The sequence below is a fragment of the Acyrthosiphon pisum genome, chromosome X (genome assembly GCF_005508785.2).
Source record: "Acyrthosiphon pisum isolate AL4f chromosome X, pea_aphid_22Mar2018_4r6ur, whole genome shotgun sequence".
NCBI lineage: Eukaryota > Metazoa > Arthropoda > Insecta > Hemiptera > Aphididae > Acyrthosiphon > Acyrthosiphon pisum.
In genome coordinates, this window is record NC_042493.1 from 32,623,849 (window position 1) to 32,647,823 (window position 23,975).

At 27.2% G+C, this 23,975-nt stretch overlaps 1 protein-coding gene and 1 non-coding gene across 2 annotated transcripts; one reads left to right on the plus strand and one right to left on the minus strand.

Annotated features, from left to right (window-relative positions):
* Positions 1-9,092: 9,092 nt before the first annotated feature.
* LOC100571942 lies at positions 9,093-13,895 on the plus strand. The gene is made up of 7 exons (XM_003247581.4): positions 9,093-9,248; positions 10,007-10,191; positions 10,449-11,121; positions 11,604-11,674; positions 13,057-13,164; positions 13,253-13,359; positions 13,486-13,895. The coding sequence occupies exons 1-7, from the start codon at positions 9,149-9,151 to the stop codon at positions 13,847-13,849; spliced, it is 1,608 nt and encodes a 535-aa protein (XP_003247629.1). The 5' UTR covers positions 9,093-9,148; the 3' UTR covers positions 13,850-13,895.
* Positions 13,896-22,316: 8,421 nt separating this feature from the next.
* LOC115033460 lies at positions 22,317-22,434 on the minus strand. Its single transcript, XR_003838817.1, has one exon. It is a non-coding gene; the product is annotated as a 5S ribosomal RNA (ribosomal RNA).
* Between the last annotated feature and the right edge of the window lie 1,541 nt (positions 22,435-23,975).

Consider the following 23,975-nt stretch of genomic DNA (forward strand, 5'->3'; position numbering starts at 1 on the left):
TCATAGAATGCAACAGCAGTTCAGCCGACAGAATGAAAAATTTTAAATAAATGATTAAATAATCACTATCCGTATACGTTGGTTCTTGAACCATCGAAATGTGAAGGAACATAACTGTAATCAAAATTGTAATAAATGATATATTACAATATATAGGACACGCCACAGTATTTATTTTATTGCATCATTGTTACGTGACACAGTAACTACAGTGGCCATACATTGCCTATGCCCTATATTGGTACCTATTATAACGAAGAATGGATTTTTTTTGCTATACCTTTCATAGTGTATTAAACAAGCTTTAAGTGCCTTATCGTAATTCGTAGAAAACACAGTTTTTTAAGGGGCTATGATATGGGTCACTTTGTCGCTATATTGGGACACCCGGTTCTATTTAAAAAAACACATAGGTACCTAATTGTAAAACGAATACGTTTCTCCCTCCGATCAGAGTTAAAAAGTGTGTTTGATTATTTAAGTTATTTTTTTGTACAATATAATATGTTAACAAATAGTTCTATATTATTATGTACACTGTACAATCAAAAAAAGCAAATAGGTATTGCTAACCTTGTATAATTATTTTAAAGTAATGTTTCATACTGATTTGCTTATTATATTTTAAACATTTATGATATATAATGTTATAAAAACTCATTAAATTTTATTAAAACAACAATATTTACTTCATGTCATTAAGTCAGTTAATTAAATTGTAACAAGCAACAATCTAGATAATATTAATTAATATTAAACATTTTATTATCTGTTATATAATAAATATATAGGCATCTAATATTTTGACCTAGCGACTAACCTATACCTGTTGCAGTTTATAATTGAATAATAAATAGTAAATACATGTAGATACATTTTACAGTGTGTAAGTCAGTAGTCACGGCACAATGATACTTATATTTTTACTTATACCTATTGTTAACTGTTTTAAGTACTTCTTTTTTTACGTTTAATCAAGAGCAAGAGGAGGACCGCGTTATCATTAATACTCCTCTGGCTCCCATCGTTTATTGAAATAAATGAAATGTATTGCAATAACATATACATGTTATGCCCCCGCAGCCTGACAGACTATCCATAGCGAATGCTAATATATACATGACGTCAGGGGATAACTGTTTTAACAACCTATTTAAATACTTTATATGCATTTTAATTTTTAAATGTATTTTAAATACTTAAGCATTTCTGTATAAACATACGAAATTTAGAAGGAAAATGACTTTTATGAATGTTTTTGTTATAGTATTTATATTCCTTAAATTTGTAGGTAATAACTAGGGTTTAGGACTCCTAGTTTTTCATATTTGTCTAAAACGGTCGAAAACAGCGTGAGAGATGTATAAATATGTTTCAGAACACTAATAATTAATACTAATGATATACTGAAAATTTTATTTACTTAACATATTTTGTCATTGCATTTAAATGCATATTTGAGCATATTATTGATGGTTTTTTATTAAACATTTTTTCGATCTAGTAAAGTCAGTTTGAACAAATAAGAACATCATTTTGAAAAATGTTAAATGTAAAATACTAAAATTTTGGTATTTGACAAATTAAGAGCATACAAGTGCACTATTGAAGTGGCGTAATTACGGGGGGATTGTGTGTCGTATCCCCCCATGATATTTTTTTTAAATTGGCAAACTATTTTTATGTACTTATAACTTATTTAACTATATATATTATTATTTATAGGTACTAATATAATATACCTATTTTATAGAAACAACACATAAAGTCCAAATCTCCTATGGTAGCTGTAACTAAGAATATAATATTACTTCGTAATAAACGTTAATCACAATTGCACTATTGCACAAATATATTTAAATAATGCAGTTTAGCTCGATTTTTGGGAATTTTTTTTATCAAAAATATATTTTTAAATAATTCTTTTAAAAATATGATGTCAGTATAACAGGGTTTCACTAAAATGTCGGTTCTGTTAATAAAATATCGTGTATTTTTGTATTGTAATTTTTAGTGAATTAAGTATTTCCGAAAAATACCGAAATAATATTATTAAATTGTGAAAAATAGCATTAGGTAGGTTATTTTTTATCGCTGTTATTATTACAAAATTATATCGTATTATCAGCATTATAACGTGATACACATGTGACCATGTGTCTATAAATACCTAGCAATTAAACAACGAAACGAAATTATTCCACTGTGCAAAATGTAATAGTAGTATATGTATCGATTATCAAATTATTATTTTAATTATATTATAATTATTATTATAATTAAATTGAATAATTATTTTGTAGTTGAAAATTTATAAAATGTTCAACTTTTATATCTAAGGATTGAAAATTTAAAACAAGATTCCACGTAAATATTTAATTTTGTTACCAAAAATTCTAAGAAATACATAAGCACAGTTTATTTTTATACGAAATTACACATTAAAAAACCTGGAATAACTATTTTAGTTATTTTGTTGTGATTGTATAATATTAATTATTATTTGTCTGTACTTGAAACTTCTAAAGTATACTATTATATAATATCTATGATAGTACCACGGTTTGTTGTTGATGTATAACGCGTTACCTAATGGATATTGTGATATGATTAATTTGAAAATTATTAATAATACTATAGATAAGTATACCTATAATATGTATGTCTAATATCTAGACTGACAAACCGTCTCCGTTCAGAATCGTTTTTCTTATACAGTGATATTATATCATTGAATTCAAATTTAATATTATCCATTATACAGTGACCCACTTGTAACCTACTGTACAGCAGAGCGACATCCACTTACCCACCTTTTTTATTGATAAAAATCGCGAAATTGCACTTAATTTTTAAATATTTATATAGATTCTCAAACATAGTTTATGGTTTATAAATAATGTAATTATTTTTATTTATATCATTATTATTATATGTTCCTAGTGCCCAACTAAAATATACCAAAATATATAACCATTTAAAAAATAATTGTATCTTTTTTTTTTATCTAGATAAAAAAGTATTTATCTTTATCTAGATAAAAAAATACTTATCTTATCCGAACACTGCTAATAGGGCTCGAATCGGTACCTAGTATAAAAATCATTCTCTTATTCATGATAATTCATTCAGACTTTTTTTTTCCTGAGGGGATTAGATATTGCCTGTTTCTGTGACAAAAAATATAGCTTTATTTTGTCCATCGTACATCGATAAAATAACTATAAATGTCATAAAACATCGGAAATTAATACATTTTGATTTGTTATGGAGTTTAATTTAGATCGATCATTCAACTGTATTTGAAATGTTAAAAATTAAAAATGCTTTAAGTAACTTAAGATAACTTATAAGTAGGTACCTACACTTCTTAGTGCGAACAAATTAGAACTTGTTGGAGCCTTCGCGTGGTCTCTCTTACAATTAATCCTATATCAACTATTCACTTGACTGCATAGACCTTGTATAACTATAAAAGCTAATAGATCTATGCTATACTGTCTCTTTTTGTAGTTGAAAAAGCCTTAGGATAAGCCCTGGACTTAAATACTCTAGTATTAAAGATATTATAGAATATAGATAAAACCATATTTTAACTTAGCTATTTTGTACTTACGTAGATCAGTGGCGTATACAAGGAGAAGACGTGGGGGGTCAGATCCCCCTCCACTGGCTTTGGAGTGGATAATTTTCCATATTGTGTTTGATGTGAATTTTGAACCAATTCAAATTATATTCATTGTTCCTTATTGTTAAATATTTTACTACCTAAGTAAAAAGTTTTGAGAGGTTGGGGGATTTTCCAATTTTCCCCTCCCATTTAGCTGTCGTTTTCTTTTTTATCCCCCTCACCCTTTTCAGAAATAATGTCTACGCCACTGACGTAAATATAAACAGTATGCACTATATTATAAACGGGTATTACGTATTTACAATTTATATCTTCTAAACCATTATTGTTTTTATTATTATTAATTATAATGAATTCAGAATTTTTGATTACGTATGCACATGATATAATATAACAACCAATAGGCGCACATGCCGGGTAGGTACATTACATCGTATGATAAAATATAATTATAAATTATGATTACAGTCAAAATAATTATTCATGTTTCATCGTCTGATAAAACGCGACACCCTTCTCCGTTGTATTCGATGACCTACACGTCATGTATTATTTCGATGACTTATCGAGAATTTCTCGACAACAGAAGACATCTTTACAGAGCGGCGTTTGTATGTAAACGATATACCACAATAGTATACCCCGTGTGTGTAGAAATTTATAATGTAAAACTTACTATACCTACGTCGGCATATTAACTGGTATTTTGATATGATATTATTCATAATATTTATAATATCAACCAAAAATAAAGATAAAGTATATTATAATCACACGATTTCGATTGCATTCGGTATAAAGTTTAATATGAAACAAAATAAAAAAGGTTGTCTTCAACTATCAAAATTCAGAAACATGAAAATATCTATTTTCAGACAATAGGTGGATTTGTATATTATTATACAAAATAATTACTGGATATTGTATTATACCTTGACGATGGAATTGGGCCAACTGCCAAGTGATGTACCCACAACATTTTTTCATCATATCACAATTTTATGTGAAAATCATGATTTTTTATTTATAGAATATAATTGTATGCATTTTTTATGACGTATGGTAAAATATTATTTACGTGATATCACAGATAATATACAAATATTTTATTTAATCTGTGATGTGGTCAACAAAGCAGCTGCAATGCTGCATGCTACTGAGTGTTGCTATAGCAATCGAAAATCGAATTTTGTATTATCTATTCAAATTTACGAACCTATAGTTTCTATCAAGGTGGATATATATATATATATCCACCTTGGTTTCTATACTTAGTTATCTTACATTTAAATTACTTTTAGTTACTTATAAATGTTATACCTAACACAACTAAGTTGATTATTTTAATATAATTTTAAAATCTTATTTTCAGTTTTGTTTGTGGTTCATAGGTTTTTAGATATTTTAATTCATTGTTTTGGATTTAAGACAGGTCTTAAATAGTCCTACTACATCTAATGTGTACATAGATATTATTCCCAAGAAATTGTGTTTTACTATAAATGCCTACTTATTGCAACATTTTGAATACCTACACAAAATTATAATATGTTTGCTATAATATTCTCGATATTTAATTATAATTTATAATAATTATAAATTTCTATATTTTTGGATACGCATCCAATGAAATAAAATACAATAAGTACCTACTGAAATTGTATTATAATTTACAATTATGAATTTTGACTATTAAACTAAAAATGATTATATATCTTTTTTAATTATTTAAATATAAATGTATAGTACATAGCATATTAACAGAATAAAACTATCATTTTTGTTTAGGTTCTACCAATACCGTGGTATATATTTTTCTAAGAAAGTCATTGTCAATACTGTTCTGTACAGTAACCTAGATTTTTGTTTTTCATCATTCCCTGGATATGAGACATTCGTCTTACTTCGCTTACCTCGACACGGAACAATGTAGTACCCATATTATTAATTTTTTAACCGAATGCATTGATTTTAGAATCGGAAATATAATTCTAAACGAAACTCGAAGAAAAAATATATTTATTTTATTTTACTCAGAAATAATATATAATTAATTTAAGATTGCAGCTAGGGGTTGTACACAAAACGCTTGCACTAATCACAAGTTCATCATGTTATTTTTTACTCTTAATTTAATTACAGAATAACCATTTCATATTGTACAGTTAGCCAATGAGGTATAAATGTATAATATGAATATAATATAATATAAAAATATATTTGCGTCATAATATGTTTAAGTAATTTTTATAAATACATAATATTAAAATGTAACTACACTTACATTTCACTTAGGTACATATAGTTTATAGTTACATATTATCTCTTGTGGTTGATATATTAATTTTATAAGTGAACTGCGACTCGCGAGGACTTCAGCCATCGTTGATAAGCCTTAATGTACATCAACGTAATTCAATAATACAAACGTGGTAACAAAGTATATAAATGCGTATTTTATATTATATATTAATGTAATATGGAACTACCTATTAATATAATTGTGTTAACGTTAAGTAGTTTTCATAAAAGGTATCTTGTTATTTTTAATCGTTAAGTTTGAATGGTAGGTAGGTCTACTTATAGGTATACGAGTATAAGACACAACACTACATAAGCCATTTAATAATTGTGCATAATATACTTACTAAACAGATTTTGAATATTTCAAGACGAGTAAACTCGAATGGTAACAAAAAATAATCCACAGGCCTCAACGTCGACAGGTTAGCTCAAAGATTTAATATATTTTAGTATGGTTATTAGTATGGTAGTGGATGGGTCCTTAAAAATCAGTGTTTCTTATGACTCGTTTACTAAATTTCATGATTCTAATACCGACTAAAAGGAAAATAATGCCTTAGGCAATTCATACTGTATACGGTCACTTTACACAACGTATAACTGTCGTCTACCATTGTAGTTTAATACATAATGAACACCGTTTATCGTACTTTCATGGTATTCGCATAGTAAAATGTTGACTGTATTAAAAAAAAAATTTTTATTCAGGAAATAGTAAACTATCACATTTACAAAGCAAATATGTAAGTACAGCTGGTGCACAATGCACTAAATATGTACGTTAAATCAACAACGCATGGATTAATTTATGCAAAAGCATAATACAATGCATTTTGATATTTAGAAACAATAATAATTATTGTACGACAAAAATTTTAAAAACATAATATTTTGGGATAATGTAACGCTTGGAGTGCAGCACCTCTGAATTCGAATGACGAACGATCTATAATATGGCGTCTACGTGGCAACTTTTTCTTTTTAACTACATTTAGTATTATCATATCTATAGGAAAATCAAAATATGATTTCACTCCATACCGTTCGATTTTATTTGTGCATACACCTAACAATAATAGCTACTATAATGCTATATAATAATAAAATATTATATAAATAGGTATATTATATTATTATTGCGTGTCATGATCTAGTCGTGAGCGGGAAATCACCCGTTGGCCACTCGCCGTTCTCATTAAAACGTAAAACAAACCGAGTGTCTATGGTTTTATTGTTTGAAGTATAACAACAGCAGTATTCAAGGCCGACGCGAACCCGTCTCGGACTCACTGTCTACCGGCCTCGCTGTACACCACAAGCAGACAATAACTATGAATGTAAGCATATTATGTTGCATACCTAGTTTATCTGTAGAGTATAGACTCCGAGATGTAAAATAACTAATAATAATATTATTACATCATTATTATATTATTATCATCATATTATGATCTGTTCACTAATCACTATATACCTGACTCCAATGTTTTAAATAAAATATAACCACGTTTATAAATGCAATTGATAATATACACATTAACTATTAAAAATTAATATTAAAACTATTTAAAATTGCGTACCCTTACTCTCCAATATAGACAAAATTAACTAAATAAAATGAGCATAAACGATTTTTGTTTGTATTAAGTTTTCCACCACATTTCATTAATACTAGTTGTTTTTAATAAAAAAAAAAATATTAAATATAGTAGGTACTTAAACATGCAACATACTATAGTTTAATAGTATAGTATAATATTATAGTATACTAATAATGAATAACATGTTTTAATTTTTTTAAACTTATTTATTAAATTTGTTTGCACATAGGTGTCTGTACATTTTTTTTCAAAAATGACCCTAAGGATTTCGTTAAAATTTCATAACATGTTCATTACGAGGTGTTGCCGCGACAGTCGTGACTTATAAAGAAGTAAAATAAATGATTAAAAAACAATAAACCGATTTTGCCTAATATTTTTAATACCTAGTTGGTATAAATCATACTAATATAAATAATACTGGTGACATTAAGTAACCAGTTGACATTCCTTCATAATAAGGAAATTTAATTGATGATGTTTTTGAAAACTGTATTGCTATAGGTAACAATATATTTCAAGATATATGAAAGACAAAGCCATAATTGCACCTTTTAACTCTTGTAACACAACATAACGTTGAAATAATTTAAAAACTGCCTTTGATTTAAAAATGTATCAATGCTGCGATTCATTGAAAGATAAACTAGAAAGACCTTTGCGGTATACTTCTGATTTCCTTAATTACGTTGATGTAGCTGATTTACCACAATACCATCACGTGAACATAAGCAGGAACAAAATAGCTTAATAAAGATATAATAACTTAAATATTTCAGAAGGACAATATTAGTATGGCACCAGGATAATTATTAATGAGTTATGTATTATATTATTAAAGGTAATATGAATAGGGTAGGTACTGAAGAAAATTCGGGAAAAGAGGTGCATATTCCAAGAATTACATTACACTCTAACAAAGGTCAACTTGGCTGTACCATGGAAAGACATCAATTTCCCGTTAGCATTTTCTATGACACCTAACGAGGTTCAGGGTCAAACATTTGTGTATGTTGGTGTAGACTTACGAACACCAGTTTTTATGCACGGAATGTTGTGCGTCACTTTTTCGCGAATATAAATAAATAGTTGTTTAAACGTGCTTTTACCACAAGAAAATTCTCGCCACACTCTTAATATCATGTGAAAAGATTGAGTAATACAGACTATCTTAATTATAATGTACAAAATTAAGTAAAAACATTTAAACATCAACAAATACATTTTGATGATGAATCTTTGTTCTTGGACATTTAAAACAATATAAATGTTTTCAACTTGACCTAAATTAATCTGAAATCCCTGATTTCATTTAACTCACTGCAAACTGAATCCTTATATAAGACATTCTTTTTTTTATTTCGTTATTAGAAAAATAATGAAAAATTAAATAATATAAAAACATTTTATTTAAACTAATATGTAATTTTAAAAAAAAAGCTTAATCCCATACTTTTTTGTTAACTATTGGGTTGTTTATATATATTTTATAGAAACTATTTGCAATTATCAGAGAAGTAATAGCTATGGTAATGAAAAATCAATAAAGTAATTAACTGTACATTTTTAATAAGACATAGTTTTTTTTTTCTTCATATAGTCCATTTTTAATATGAATAATATTCTGGAAAATAATGAAGATTTACATGAAGAGTTTAAAACTCTTTTAGTTAAAATTGAACCGCACTTTCTCGCGTTAAAATCAAACCTCGGTATTTATGAAGTTTTGTCTTATTTTTAAGTCAAAGAATACAATTTATAACCTCTAACGTACCTATATAATTATACTGACTAATAACATTAAAAAGTATGTTTTAGAAAATTAAAAATGTAATAATAACTAATACCAGGTAATGTGTAGGTATTAAATACTTATATAATAATATATAAGATAAATTATGATTTATTTTAAGTAAACACTAATTTTAAGCTTTTTGAAAAAAAAAATATTTTAACATAGTTCTTATAATGACTAAGTACATTATAAACCGACTTTTTTTTAAAAAAAAATAGAAACAGGACATTACTAATTATACATAAACAAAAAAATGTGGTCTAATAGTTATTTTTAATTATAAGTTTTAAAGTTTTGATGAACTGAGTAGTGGACCCTTTTTGGGGTACTGCTATGACACTCCATACCACCATCCTTTAAATAATTTTAAATTGTAACTGATTATAACTACTCAATTTTCATACATTTAAATACTCCAACCAATATTATGCTTTAGAATAAGAAATTGAAAATTGTCATTAAAAAAACCGTTGTTTTTAACGAATAAAATTGATAAAAAAACTACTTTAAAAAATATTGATAGTTTTTGAAACAACGAGTAATTTTTTATAAAATAACCACCCATATAAGATTATGTACACCAATAATTATTATAAAATACAAGCTTTTAAATAAATAAATATACCTATGTATATTATGTTTATGTGTATGTACTATGTATATAATTTGTTTTAGAAAAATTATTATGCCGAGAATGGTTACACAAGTTATTCAAAACTGGTAAACACGAGGAATCGCTTAGAAATGCTTACCTAACCAAATTATTTGAGCAACTAGTAAAGGGAAAATTAAAAGAACCGTTTAACAACCTTCCTAAACACAGATCGCCTTTGTTACCTTTACGTAGTGTATCTAAGCCGGTGAGAATAATTAGTTTTCGAATAAATTAAATTTATTTTTGGGTTTTTTTAGTATGGGTTTAATTTTGGTTTTTGGGACTATATTATACCATAAAAACATAGTGAAAATTTAAATATATTTTAGTACTTCTATGTTATAATAATCTAAATAATATTAACGCTATCGGTATTTGTTGAACTATACAAATTATCAGAATACAAAAAAATATTTAATACGATTTTGCTTATAATTTATCATCGATTATTTTTTCTATCAGAATATTAATGTTCGTGATAAAAAACCGATAAAAAAAGTAGAGGAAACTTTGATTACGGATGTGGTAAATGTTCACAAGAATGCTGATGCTCCCCAATCCACGAAAAATCATGTCGATACTAAAGAAATCAAATTGTTCGGTAATGTTTGTGATAAAAATACGATAAAAAAAGTAGAGGAAACTTTGATTACGGATGAGGTAAATGTTCACAAGACTGTTGATGCTCACAAATCCATGGAGATTCATGTACCTACTAATGAAATTAAAATGTTGGTTGATGTTCATGATCGTAATACGATAAAAAAAGAAGAGGAAACTTTGATAACGGATGTGGTAAATGCCCACAAGACTGTTGATTCTCACAAATGCACGGAAAATCATTTACCTACTAATGAAATCAAAATGGTCATTGACGTCCGTGACTGTAATACGATAAAAAAAGAAGAGGAAACTTTGATTACGGATGAGTTAAATGTCCAAAAAACTGTTGATGCTACCAAATCCACGGATAATCATTTACCTACTAATGAAATCAAAATGGTCATTGACGTTTGTGACCGTAATACGATAAAAAAACAAGAGGAAACTTTGATTACGGATGAGTTAAATGTCCACAAGACTTTTGATGCTCCCAAATCTACAGAAAATCATGTACATACTAATGAAATGAAAAGTAATATCAAAATATTCGTTTAGACTTTATAGTTTATCTATACATTAATTGATTATACATTTCTAGATTAGGTACTTATTACAAATGTAAGTCAAATTTGTAGAATAAACCATTTTTAAAAATAAGTTAACCGTAAACGTCGGTCTAAAAACAAAAAATAATAATTAGTAATTCAGTAATTCACAGTAAATTGACAGTTTTTATCCCACTATTTAAAAAAAACTCAAATTGTTTAAAAAATAAACCATGTTTTTAATAGAACAAATTGAACGTGAAATCTGTACAGTATACTATACACTATACAACCATATACTGAATTTACTCACAAAGCGAGTAAAGAAATACGGTACTCTATATTATTTAAAGATATTGGTGCACATTTTCTCAGTAGATTATTATTAATTTAAGAAAAAAATATTTTAATTTAATTAAACATGATAGATGTGGATTAACTTGTGCATTTTATTTTGTGTACTCTGTAGTAAATGAAAATTCCGATCAAGCAAAACAATTGAATGTCAATGAAATTGCAGATGATTCAAAAGAAGTACAGGTATCACAGTTACTCAAAAGTCAAATTATTTTCAATTAGGTTGTTATATTTAGCAAAGTTAAATTATATTCACAATATTTGAGTAAAAACGACAAATTAAAAGGATGTCACACCCATATGCGTTGTCTCCGTCTTACAAATGTACAACATAGCATAAAATTGTTTTGCGTGGGACAATTTTTCTCTCACCATATTTGCTGTAGAACTACCAAATTTTCACAACACGTAAAAATGAACTTTATCTGTGCAACAACGAGCTTTTTTTTTAATAGCACTATCCAATCATTTTTTTAAAGTAAATGAAAAAAACCAAATGTTAAGAAGCAAATAACTTTTATAGCATTTATGTTATCTAGAATGTGAGCACGCTGTTGCATAAATAATTTTCCACCCTATATATTCAGAAATTTCGGAGCCGCTACTACAAACACAGAAAGATAAAAGTTGTCCCGCGCAAAACAGTTTTTGCTATGTTGTACATTTATAAGACGGAGACAACACATGCGGGTGTGACATCCTCTTAATATACTTAAATATTCTAATTATTAGTCTGAGTCTAATGACAATACTTCTATAGTCTTAATAAATTAAAAACTAAACCGTTGTACTTAATTACCATTTTTATACAGAAAAATAAGTCGTAAAAAATGTTTAAAAATTACTATAGTCTAAAATACTCACAATTTTACAAAAATGTATTTTCTCCTATTTCATATTTTTATTAATTAATCAATAGGATATGGATTTCAATGCATTTACATATTTTTTCTGAAATGCTTGACATGATGCTTTCCAAGATACAAATATGTTTTATCGACTATTTACTCTATGCTAACAACAAACTTTTTGTATTTTTCGAGGTTTTTGACGTTTAAATGCATTTTTAAATACGTTTTTAAAGCATTATTTATTTTTTAAGCTCATTTTTAATCTGGTAATATTACGAAATAAATATAATATATAAATTATAAATACATAAAAATAACATAAGTTAATCCGGTATTTAAATAAAACTATTCACAACATTTTTCTTGATTTCTGAAGAAAACCTAGTCAATTCCAGCTATTTTTCTTTAAGAAATGTTTAAGAGTTCTTAGGTCATAAATTCATTTTTTAAAAAGGCATTTAAATCCAAGCCCTAGTAATTAAAAACATATCTACTATATTATATATTTACAAATACATACAATTAATATAATAATAGGTATACTCGTAATAAAGTAACGCAATATGCCAGTATCCTACCTACTGGCTAGTGCCTATAGTACCCTAACGGAGTACCTATATAACCTATTGAACTTGAACTCTACTCAGTAAAAATACAACTGATATATTATACTAAGGTTAAGTAAGGTTACATATTTTGTTCTTGCTTTTATAGTGGCAAAAACTGACAGTAGATGAAAGTGAAGGCGGTGATGGACTCACATTAAATGTAGAAACTAAATTAAAATTAGTATCTGTAGAAAAATCATCCAATGAATTAAAGGTGAATCATAAAGATTAAGCCATGTGCTTTGATAAGTTTAAAAATATAATATATACAATTCACATATTTCATAATATTTTGTGTGCAGAAAAAAAGCGACCTTCTAGCGGAACAAGTTCAGGAAATGAAGCTGTACACCGATACAGTCCTAATTAAACACGATAAAATAATTGTACTCAATACAGAGTTGAACAAGTTAGTTTATTTTCATTGTATACGGGATTGTATATTATATTTACATTTCACGCGTACCTACTACCTACCCTATATTTTCGAACATAATTTAATAATATGATATTTGGCTCACCGGTCCTATCCTAGATTTCAAAACGACATAAAAAACATGAGCGAACAGGAAGCGGCTGATGAACTGAGTGTATCAAAGTTACTTAAACATGTTTTGAAGAAAACCACTGTACTAGACAACACAATTGTATCAGTAATGGATCGTTTAAAAACAATAGTCGAGAACGCGTGTGCGAGTAAAAAAAATTATAACTTTGCTATCGAGCAATTAAAAGAACTACACCGCTTGAAAATGGATGAAAAAGAGAAATTCCATGCCATGCCGAATAAGAATTTTAATTCCCATTTAAAGGAGTACGTGGGTAAAGTCGAAGAAGAAGCCATGAGTGAACAACTGAACGACGAAAATTATAATGATTGCGATTATAGCAGTACATGATCGATGTTTCGACGTATCTTATTTAAATATACCTACGTATATAGTATGCTTATCAATATTTTAGGTAGAGAATAGATAAATGGCTTGTTCATAACGAGCCAACGCAATTAATTTATTTCACTCAACAATTTTTGTTAATTATAAAAAACATATTTTTTAACAATCTGCTTGATACCTATTGTTGATAATATCTAATACACAACACATAATTCATTGTTATCAATAATTAAAAATCCTTACTTAAACCCATGTGGACATATGGACTGCAACTATGGGGAAACGCAAAAAAGTCCAATCTAAACAAAATTCAAACTTTCCAAAATCTAGCGCTTCGTAAATTATTAAATGCCCCACCTTATGTTTCTAATCATACTATTCATTCAGATTTAAAAATACCTCTAGTGCATGAGGAAGCAAAAATGTATTACAAACGTTTCCACCTCCACTTATTATCTCACCCCAATCCCCTCGTTCGAAATCTCTCTACCCCAACTATCCTTGGAAACCCTCCAAGAAGGTTAAAACGAAAATGGTGCCGTGACTTGCTTGTATAAATCAAGTACTAAAAAATTAAGTATATTCATAAAAAAAAAAAATAAAATAAAATAAAATAAAATATGTACAATACATATTATAGAAATAACAAAAAAAAAAACGAGCGAAAGTGTCATTAATGGGTGGCTGCTCTCATCAAACGTAACATGTTATATATAATTTATTGTAAACTGTTATTATTATTAATATTAAATTGTTTTAATACCTTATATGTATATTCTGTATCACATTTACCTAAGGTATAGATTGTAAATTTCTCTTAAAAATAAAAAAAAAAATCAATAATTAAAGAAATGATTTTAGCATATATTTTTCTAATCCATCAAATATTCTCATAGAAAAATAATAATTACTAGAGTAGAAAACTAAAGAAGTTATATAACTAAAATTGACAAAATATTCACGAAAAAAATAAAAATCTGAATAAAAAAAATAATATATTTTGGCTTCAATAAATCTATTCACATAAGTTTTTATAAAAAATATTACTTGTTCGTTTTTAGCATAATAAATTTAAATTAACAATAATTATTAGCCCTCCAAAAAACTTGCAATACCCCCACAAAATAAATTATTCAATTGTTTCCTAAAATATTAATAAACCTTTAAAAATTCCACCGTAGGTATTTCTTATTTTTTAATTAAACAATTTTTATTTAAACTTTATTATTATTTTGTATATTGTCTGTGATAAATATAGTAAATATCAGAAACTGTATGCCTGTATTTGTTTTAAGTAATCAATTTATGTTGGTATACCTATTGTTTAGATTATTATACATAATTTTACACTTATACAGTATATGCACTGAACTATAATATAGATAAGTGAATTGCGAAATAAAAATAACCTCTGATGAGTGATGAACAATCACGGACAAAAATCCCCGATCCTAGTAAATATAACTCCCAGATTATAATATTACTGACAACCGCATGAAATTGATTGAACAAATATTTTTTAAAAGCTAATTAGATTAATATTTGTAACTAAATATTAATAATGTGGTAATTACACTAATTAGTTTCTAAAAATTATTTGCTCAATCATTTTCATGTGGCTGTGAGTAATATAAACATTAAACTTATATATTGCAGTCTAGGGATTTTTATTCTGATTACTAAAGACAGTGTATTATTATTATGGAAAATGAAACTTGAGTATATAAATATTTGGTCTTTTTGTTTGTTTTTTTAATATTTTTAATGGAGTATATAATATATGGGAGTTACTTTTTATATAATATCAGGGTGAGGGGCTACAGCCCCCCCCCAACATTTTAGCCTTAGTTGCGCCATTTCCCTAAGGACTAAAAAGATACATTTTTCAACCAGAAATCACCATCAAGTTCAACTATATTGCATTGAATATTAATGCATTTTTTCTGCTCTGAAACAAGATTATAGACTCACAAAAACACCATTGTAAAACGAATAGGTATACCTGACCTATACACTATACAGTATACAGTATAATATTAATATATTATACAATATACATTTATCGCTCCGCTTGGAATATAATATTGATACTTTTCTACGTATTTATAGATACATTAGTAATGATATTGTATTTTATTTTAATCATAATAAAGGGACCCATGTGGCCATGTTTCATACACGAAAAGATTAGTTGACAATAACTCGTTGACAAGCTGATTGTTCGATACATTGTCAAACCATGCCATCACCTCCTACACACTGCACGTATAGAATTCTTTATGCGATCACATTGAACGTGTACGTTTGTCAGTACATTATTTCATGTATTTAGGACCCTAAAGTTTAAGAGGGTTAGATAACTATCTATACATGGTTAATGGTTAGGTATGTAAATGTAAGTATTTACAATGCCATTTATGATCATTGATCATATCATCAGATATTCTCCGCTATCCAATGCGCCGTGACATATCTTGACAATATAATAAAACGGAATAAAACATTTAGATTTTTCGTTCAAAAATATAACTAACGATAATAATTATATATCATATATAAATACAGGATGTAACAAATAAACATAGAAATAAAAATAGATGGGAAAGTGGGTTCGCTCTGCTGTACAGTAGGTTACAAGTGGGTCACTGTATGGATGGTGTTAAATTTGAATTCAATAATATAATTTCATTGTATAATAAAAACGATGCTGAGTGAAAACGGTCAGTCAGCCTGTACTAAGTAGGTATATTTGATGATATTATTGTGAATAAAGTAATTTATACCTACATAAGCAGCTATTTACACAGAATCTTGTTTTAAATTTTCAATCTTTAGCTATAAAAGTTGTACATTTTATAAAATTTTTAACTACAAAACAATTATTAAATTTTAAATTCGATATTTTTTTTCAAAATTCGAACTATTAATGCTTATAAAAAAAATTGTGTCTGTGTATTTTTTATATTTTTTAACTGCAAAAGTAACAATATAGCCTTATTTTCAATTTTCACGCTTTTTTAATTTTTACAATTAAATTAATTGACAATTATGTACAGAAAAAAAACTAAAAGAATTGAAATTTTCATATATCTACAGTTATTCGTTTTTGAATTACAACAAAATAAGAAAATCGCTACACGAGAAATCAAGTGAATATCCGTGGGCGCAACCAGGGCTTAGCACTACCAATTCCAAAATTAGCACTCCCAAATTGTCTGTGCCGGTTTCTTACAATAATAAGTAAAACTTCTGATTGAAAATAATAATTTATGATAAATTATCAAAATATATTGTTTTTCTAAGTTATTTTAATTTATAATGGTCAATGGAAACATCAAATGCGTTATTAAATTTGATTTATCCTTGTATTAATTGTACTGTATACACAAATAAGTAGAACCAGTAAGTATAATTTTTCCTAGATTCCCGACCAACGCTCAATAATCGAGAACATGGTGTTCAGAACATGGTACCCGCATGCGAGTTGTATCCATCTACCAAACGTAGGTACATCATGACAATTTTTTCGTTCACAATAATACAACATACCTGTAAATTATAATATTAGAGTGAATTGACCAGTTATAAAATTTAAAATTAAGATTATTATTTAAGTTATCAGGAGGCTTTTATTGATATTTTTATTAAGAAGCAAGTTATGAACTTTTTGAAACTGTACAATTTTTGTACATTTTAAAATTATTATAACTTACTTAAAAATAATAATATCAATTAAATCCTCGAAGATCCCCTGGAATCTAAATAATAGTCTTAGACTTAAATTTTTTTTCAATAATCCACCTTTACTTTAGTAGTTTAGTGTTACAAAAAAATTATCGGAAATCCATTTCCTAAATAACCTAGAAAAGAGAATAAGGAATTCAAATATTTTTTTCAAAATTAAAATTGGTCTATTGAAAATATATTATTTTTCTTCCGCTTATTTGTCTAAATGAACAATAAAACGGCCCTTTCATCAGCCTTAATATTAATAATATAGTTATGGATTATGAATTTAAAAATTATATATAAATAGGTACGTTTTGTTAACAATATTGCCATCTTTGATCTTGCCATCTTGATACATTAATGATACGTGTCCACCATTCGCCACTGTTGTATACTTGTATTATATTTTTTACATGACGTAAGTTAGTTGATACTTGATAATATAGTTATTTTACATTTGGCTGATTTTAGTGCTTTATAGTTTATACTTTACACTTGCACATCGTGGTTACGCGGACATGTCACATTTAAATTCTTACAACAGTAGCAGATTCTCTTTTTCTGGGAGGTGTCCTAAAAATAATATATATTTCAAAGGTTACCTATACCTATTACTTGTATTTTTATAAACGTATATATAACTGTTGAAAAATTTAAAATAAATATTTAACAATATATTATTTCAGTTTATTTTGATTTCAGTAAATAATCTTATATTAATATATTATACTATTGTATACAATTTAACATAAATATTTATAGTATCTTGGAGAGGGTCCAGTACCCCCTCGTAAATCCACCACAACGTTATACTATATTAACCGCGGTTTTACTGTGTTTTACTACATTGTCGTATTATTGTTTCGAATTTAATTAAATTAATTATGATCTGCTGAATTGATATTTTATGTTAGATTATTTAATAATTAAGAGTATGTCAGTGCACTATATTAGTTTTCTCTCTTTGGCCCACGCGCAGCATAATATAGACAAAAGTACAAAACGCATTAACGCAGAATCATTTTTCTATGTTTTTAAGTAATCTTAGTAGAGTGAGTAAAATCACCCATTCAGGGGCGGACTGCCCAGGGTGCTATACACCAAGTAGCACCCCAGGCCCCCGTTTGTATTTATGATCCGGGCCCCCGATTACCACAGTCGGTATAATACGGTATAATACTGGTATAATACGGTATTATACAAAATAAAAATAAAATAAAATATTTCAACATCTCTACAAATAAACAACATGTTATTCTTAATTTTTTTTTTATATTTACTTATAAAACTAAGGGCTTTTTCCTAATTTAGGTAGGTTTGAAAAAAAATTACGGGCCCCTAATTAATTTTGCACCCCGGGCCAAAAATAGCCAGTCCGCCCCTGCACCCATTACAAAAAAGAAAGAGAATAATATTTTTGAGGGAATAACATATCGATTTTATATTTTATTGCTATTTGAATTCGTATTCGACTTTCAAAATAAACAAAAAAATGTTATACATTTAAATGATGTTTAAATTGTCTTAGACAATATTTAGACAAATCGATATGACATTCCCTCAAAAATATTATTCTCTATATTTTTTGTTATGGGTTATTTTACTCTAAGATTACTTTAAAACATATAAAAAATTATATCATATATACATCATCTTAAATAAAAACATTACACTTTAGTGTACAATAATATTGCTTATCATAAATAAGGGAGGAGGATTCTCATGGGAGTGCTTTAAGTTTTAGCACTCCTATACATTTTACTCTAATTGCGACCATGTGAATGTACAATTTTGTAAAATGGAAAACCCCAAAAGTGCTGGGCGCGAATATCAAACGTATCTCCTGCACAACCAGACACTGTAGTCTATATCACGGTTTATATCAAACTCGCACTTTAACAATATTTGACATTTTTACACGATATTACATGTTATTATTAAATGATTATTACTATTATTATTATGCAATGTCCCGCAGAAAACGCATTGCACAGTACAATATATTATTATAATTTATATTAACAACAATATCCTCTCCTATTATATTAGTGCATCCCTACTGCTATACAACCATTATATAGGTAGGTAAATTGTATAGGTATATATATTTATATATTATTATTATATTGTTACTTGACACACTTAAATAAACCGCTCAGAGTACCTATGCCTAACGCCTACCTACTTAATATTATATGTCCTCTACCTACCTATTTAGCCGAGTTAAATCTAAATTCTAATATCATTCAGATTGGTATTTGTCTGAATAAATATGTGTTTACATAAAAACTACGTCCAGAATTAATAAATTGTGCATCATAAAATTAATCATTGCAATTGTATTCGTAAGTAATTTATTTTAAGATTTGACTTTTTTTAATACATGATAAATTTAAAAGCCATATTTCTGCTGATTATAATAGTATAATAGTAATCTGTAACCAATGGCTGCACCATTTAAATAAACAAAATATATTCAATGTATATATAAGTTTACCACTCATTTCAATCTTCATTTAAAATCTTTCATATTAATAACTATTAACTATACTTCATATTAATCGTACCAATACCAACATATTAAATTAGTATTAGATACTTACGTCCTAACCTAACTATAAACATTAAACACACTACACACACATATACACATTACCTATATAATAGTACAAAGTTTAATGACAACATACCTTTCAATTTATTACTAAATATATCTCATTTTATTTTATATTATTATCATTATTATTACATTTATTTTGTACTACTATAGTTAATATTACTATTATCTATATACTTTTCTTGTATGTATATTCAACTAATTGTTGAGCTATAATAACTTTTGGTTGAAAGCTAATAAATAAAAATAAAAAATAAACTATAATATATAAATGACAATTAATATCTAATATCTATATTGAAACAAAAATTTTAAAATCTCATACTATAGGGAATACTCCATATATTATATTATTACATAAATTTAAAAAAAAAAACATTTATTATGTATAGCTGTATAGGCGTAATCTGGCGTATACATAAAGATTGAGTACCTACCTACTACCTACATACGGATTTACCAAGCATTGTCAACACGACACAACCATTTTTTTAACAATATTATGTTAAATCACGTTAGTTTATTTGTATAACAAATTTGTAGAAATTGCAGGCAACTTGTACGATACCTACGTCGATAAAAATATATGATAATATCTAACGCTATAAAAATATTATCGGTGCATAATAGTTGCCTTCCATAGTTCCATCTTCATCGTAAATAAAAAGTTTATAATATTCAGTATAGTTGCCTCCGATGATCAAGTATGAAGTATTTCATAATTATATACGAGTGACGAGTTGCCTCCCAAAAAATAAAAATTTTCACATTATAGTTGCCTACTTACCTCCCGTACATAGAATTCAGTGTAGTGGTTCATAAACTTCACTAAAATATACCACGTACATTTACGAATTAAAAAAATTAAATTTTCCTATATTTAATATCTATAATATCATATAATAATGAATAATAATAAACATTAATCGTAGGTTATTTTATAGTCAATGAAGAACCTTACACTAACATTATTGAGAATAATGTAATTATTATTAAACACGTTTTTTTTATTAGATATTTAGAATTATATATACAATACCTATTGGCTATTACCTACAATTGAAAAAACATCGTCTTATATTAATATATCATATTGATACAATTTATACAAATAATACACTGCAGCTATTCAAAATAATAATAAAATTATTAGTCAATAAAAAATCAGTTGGTTATATAATATAGTTTTGAACTGTTTAGGAACCACTTATACATTTATTACCTGCCCATTGTGAGACACCTGTAGTACTATAGACCCTTTTCATTGACGATATAATATTATATTGTGCGTCGAGAAGAAACTCGTACCTATACAGCGTTATATAGTTATTTGCCTCAAGGCAATACTTTTAAAAATTATCGACCTTTTTGACTAAGGGTGGCAACTATAGTATAAACCCAATAATATTACATTTTATTATACGTTGCAGAGCCGTAACAATGCGTACATATAACTGTATCGGTAAAATAATGTAAATTATTTCACTGTTTACAATTTTTTTCTGCATTTAATCCATTCAAAATTGAATGATAAGCTACATACCTACTATTAATTATTTAGTATTTTTCCATTTGGTGCATAGTAAATATATACCTAGTTAAGTATAGCCGTATAGGTAGGTACCTATTGTATTTATAAAATAATTAACAAACGTAAGCGAAACACAGGCGCATTGTGTTAATTTCTGTCTAGATTATCTTCAATAGGTACCAGTGAAAATCATTTATAAAAAAAACCGAGAACTCGTCAAATTTTTCTGAGCGGATGCTGACGAGTGGATTCTTATGCCACGTGCTTTTTAAATGATGTTATTCTGTAGAAATAGTTGATAAATTATAATTAAATTAATTTATGATTAGCTACATTTAAATATTTTCTATTGAATACCTACCAATTCATAAAAAGATCAAATGAAGATAATTTTTTTTATTACAGCTTCCATAACCGTTTTATTATATTATATTCATTCTTAACAAAGGTTGTGCAATAGTTCTGATAAAAATATTTCTCACCACTTCATCAAATTGTACACATGTCAAGTAGTATAAGAAATTATGATTAAGAATTTATGAATTTATAGGTATTTTTATGTAGATTTTACAGATTTCTAAAAAAAAAAGGTATGCCAACGGCACGTAGTGTTCCAAGCGGTCACCCATCCAAGTACTAACTACGCCCGACGTTGCTTAACTTCAGTGATCGGACGAGAACTGGTGTATTCAACGTGGTATGGTCGTTGGCGAGAAACCCGAGTTACCAAATTGTTTATAATAAATGTGTATTATACTGTCCCAGTGTACTACGCCACTATTGACGACAGGAGGCAGGAACATATTTATTTAAAACATAAATCTATCATTTTATTACGCTTATAAATTTATATTTGTATATTATTAGTTATTACATAACAAACTATGCTTTTCTACAAGTAGAGAAAAATATTGTACAAATATCTGTGGAATGTGGGTAGGTACGTAGGTATATATATATATTAAAATCTTCAATTTTTTATACAACACAAAATACAAGCCTCAATAAAAAAATCTTTTAATTCCTAGTTTCCTCAAGTTGTATCTAGCATTAGGTACTACCTAACTACCTACCTAAATTTCTAAAATAGTATCAAAAAATTATACCTTAGATTAGGTACCTAGGTTAGGTGTTGTCTATCCATCACTTTTATCACTAATTATACAATACAAAATGACAATGAACAAGTAAAACTACTTAAAATGTATCAGTAAAAAAATACATAGGTACCTATAGGTTAGGTTATGTTAAAAACAATTTTATTTTTAGGAATAAAATTCACGGCTTTCAACAACCACAAAACTGTATTTTTCTTTTACACGCGTATACAAAAATATTCATATTATAACTACGTACAAAAATATTTACACAGAAAAATTTAAACCAAACAGGATCTTAAATAGGTAATAGATCATAGGCGCACATTGGGTGTGAATTTAGGGGGTGCTGGAATATTTTATGTTACACATGTCCATGGGGGGCTTTGTCCCCCACACCCCCTTAATCCTAATACTATAACTAACTGCATTATATTAGCTTTAAATTTTTAATTAAAATGGGGTACCTAACTTTGATTTCACGGGGTAACTTTGATACCCATACATTTTTATTCACCAGACTACCATGATAATTAAATTTTTTTTCATAAAATGGGCTTACTTTGATATCACATTAAGAAATATAGGTATCAAAATTTCCCGTTGTGTTACTTTGTTAGCATATTAAAAAATATTGATATCTCAAAAGATAATTTCAGAATTTTAAAAATTAAAACGTTAAAATATTGAACTAGTTGTAACTAATATTTAATTTTGAGAGTTTTATCGTTAACACTACAGAAGTTATCCATATAATAAAAAATGAAATTGTCATAAAACAGTAAAAAATTATCAAAGTTACCCCATTTTACTGTACTACTTTTATTTTTAAACTATGAGAACTTTTTTCGTATTTGTGATATCGAAAAATTAAAAACAATGTTGCACAGTCTATGTTCTCTTCTTCCTAGTAGGAACATTTGGTTGCATAACATGAACTATAAGTTTAGCCATAGTGGTTCTTATCCACGCAAAACCATTTTTACTATTTTTTACATTTGTAAAACGGAGACCACACAAGCGTGTGTAGCATCCTTTTAAATAATATTTGTCATTCCGAATTTATTCAATTCAGCGTAGCCCGCAGATTAAATTAATATATTAGTAAAAATCAATTAATAACTAAAGGTTATAAAATAGAAGGATTTCGTACCC

Excerpts from the sequence above, each read along its gene's own strand:
- LOC100571942 (XM_003247581.4), top strand. The coding sequence starts at position 9,149 with ATGAATAATATTCTGGAAAATAATGAAGATTTACATGAAGAGTTTAAA. Across the intron at positions 11,675-13,056 it reads ATGATTCAAAAGAAGTACAG|TGGCAAAAACTGACAGTAGA; the intron begins GTATCACAGTTA and ends TTGCTTTTATAG. Across the intron at positions 13,165-13,252 it reads AATCATCCAATGAATTAAAG|AAAAAAAGCGACCTTCTAGC; the intron begins GTGAATCATAAA and ends TTTTGTGTGCAG.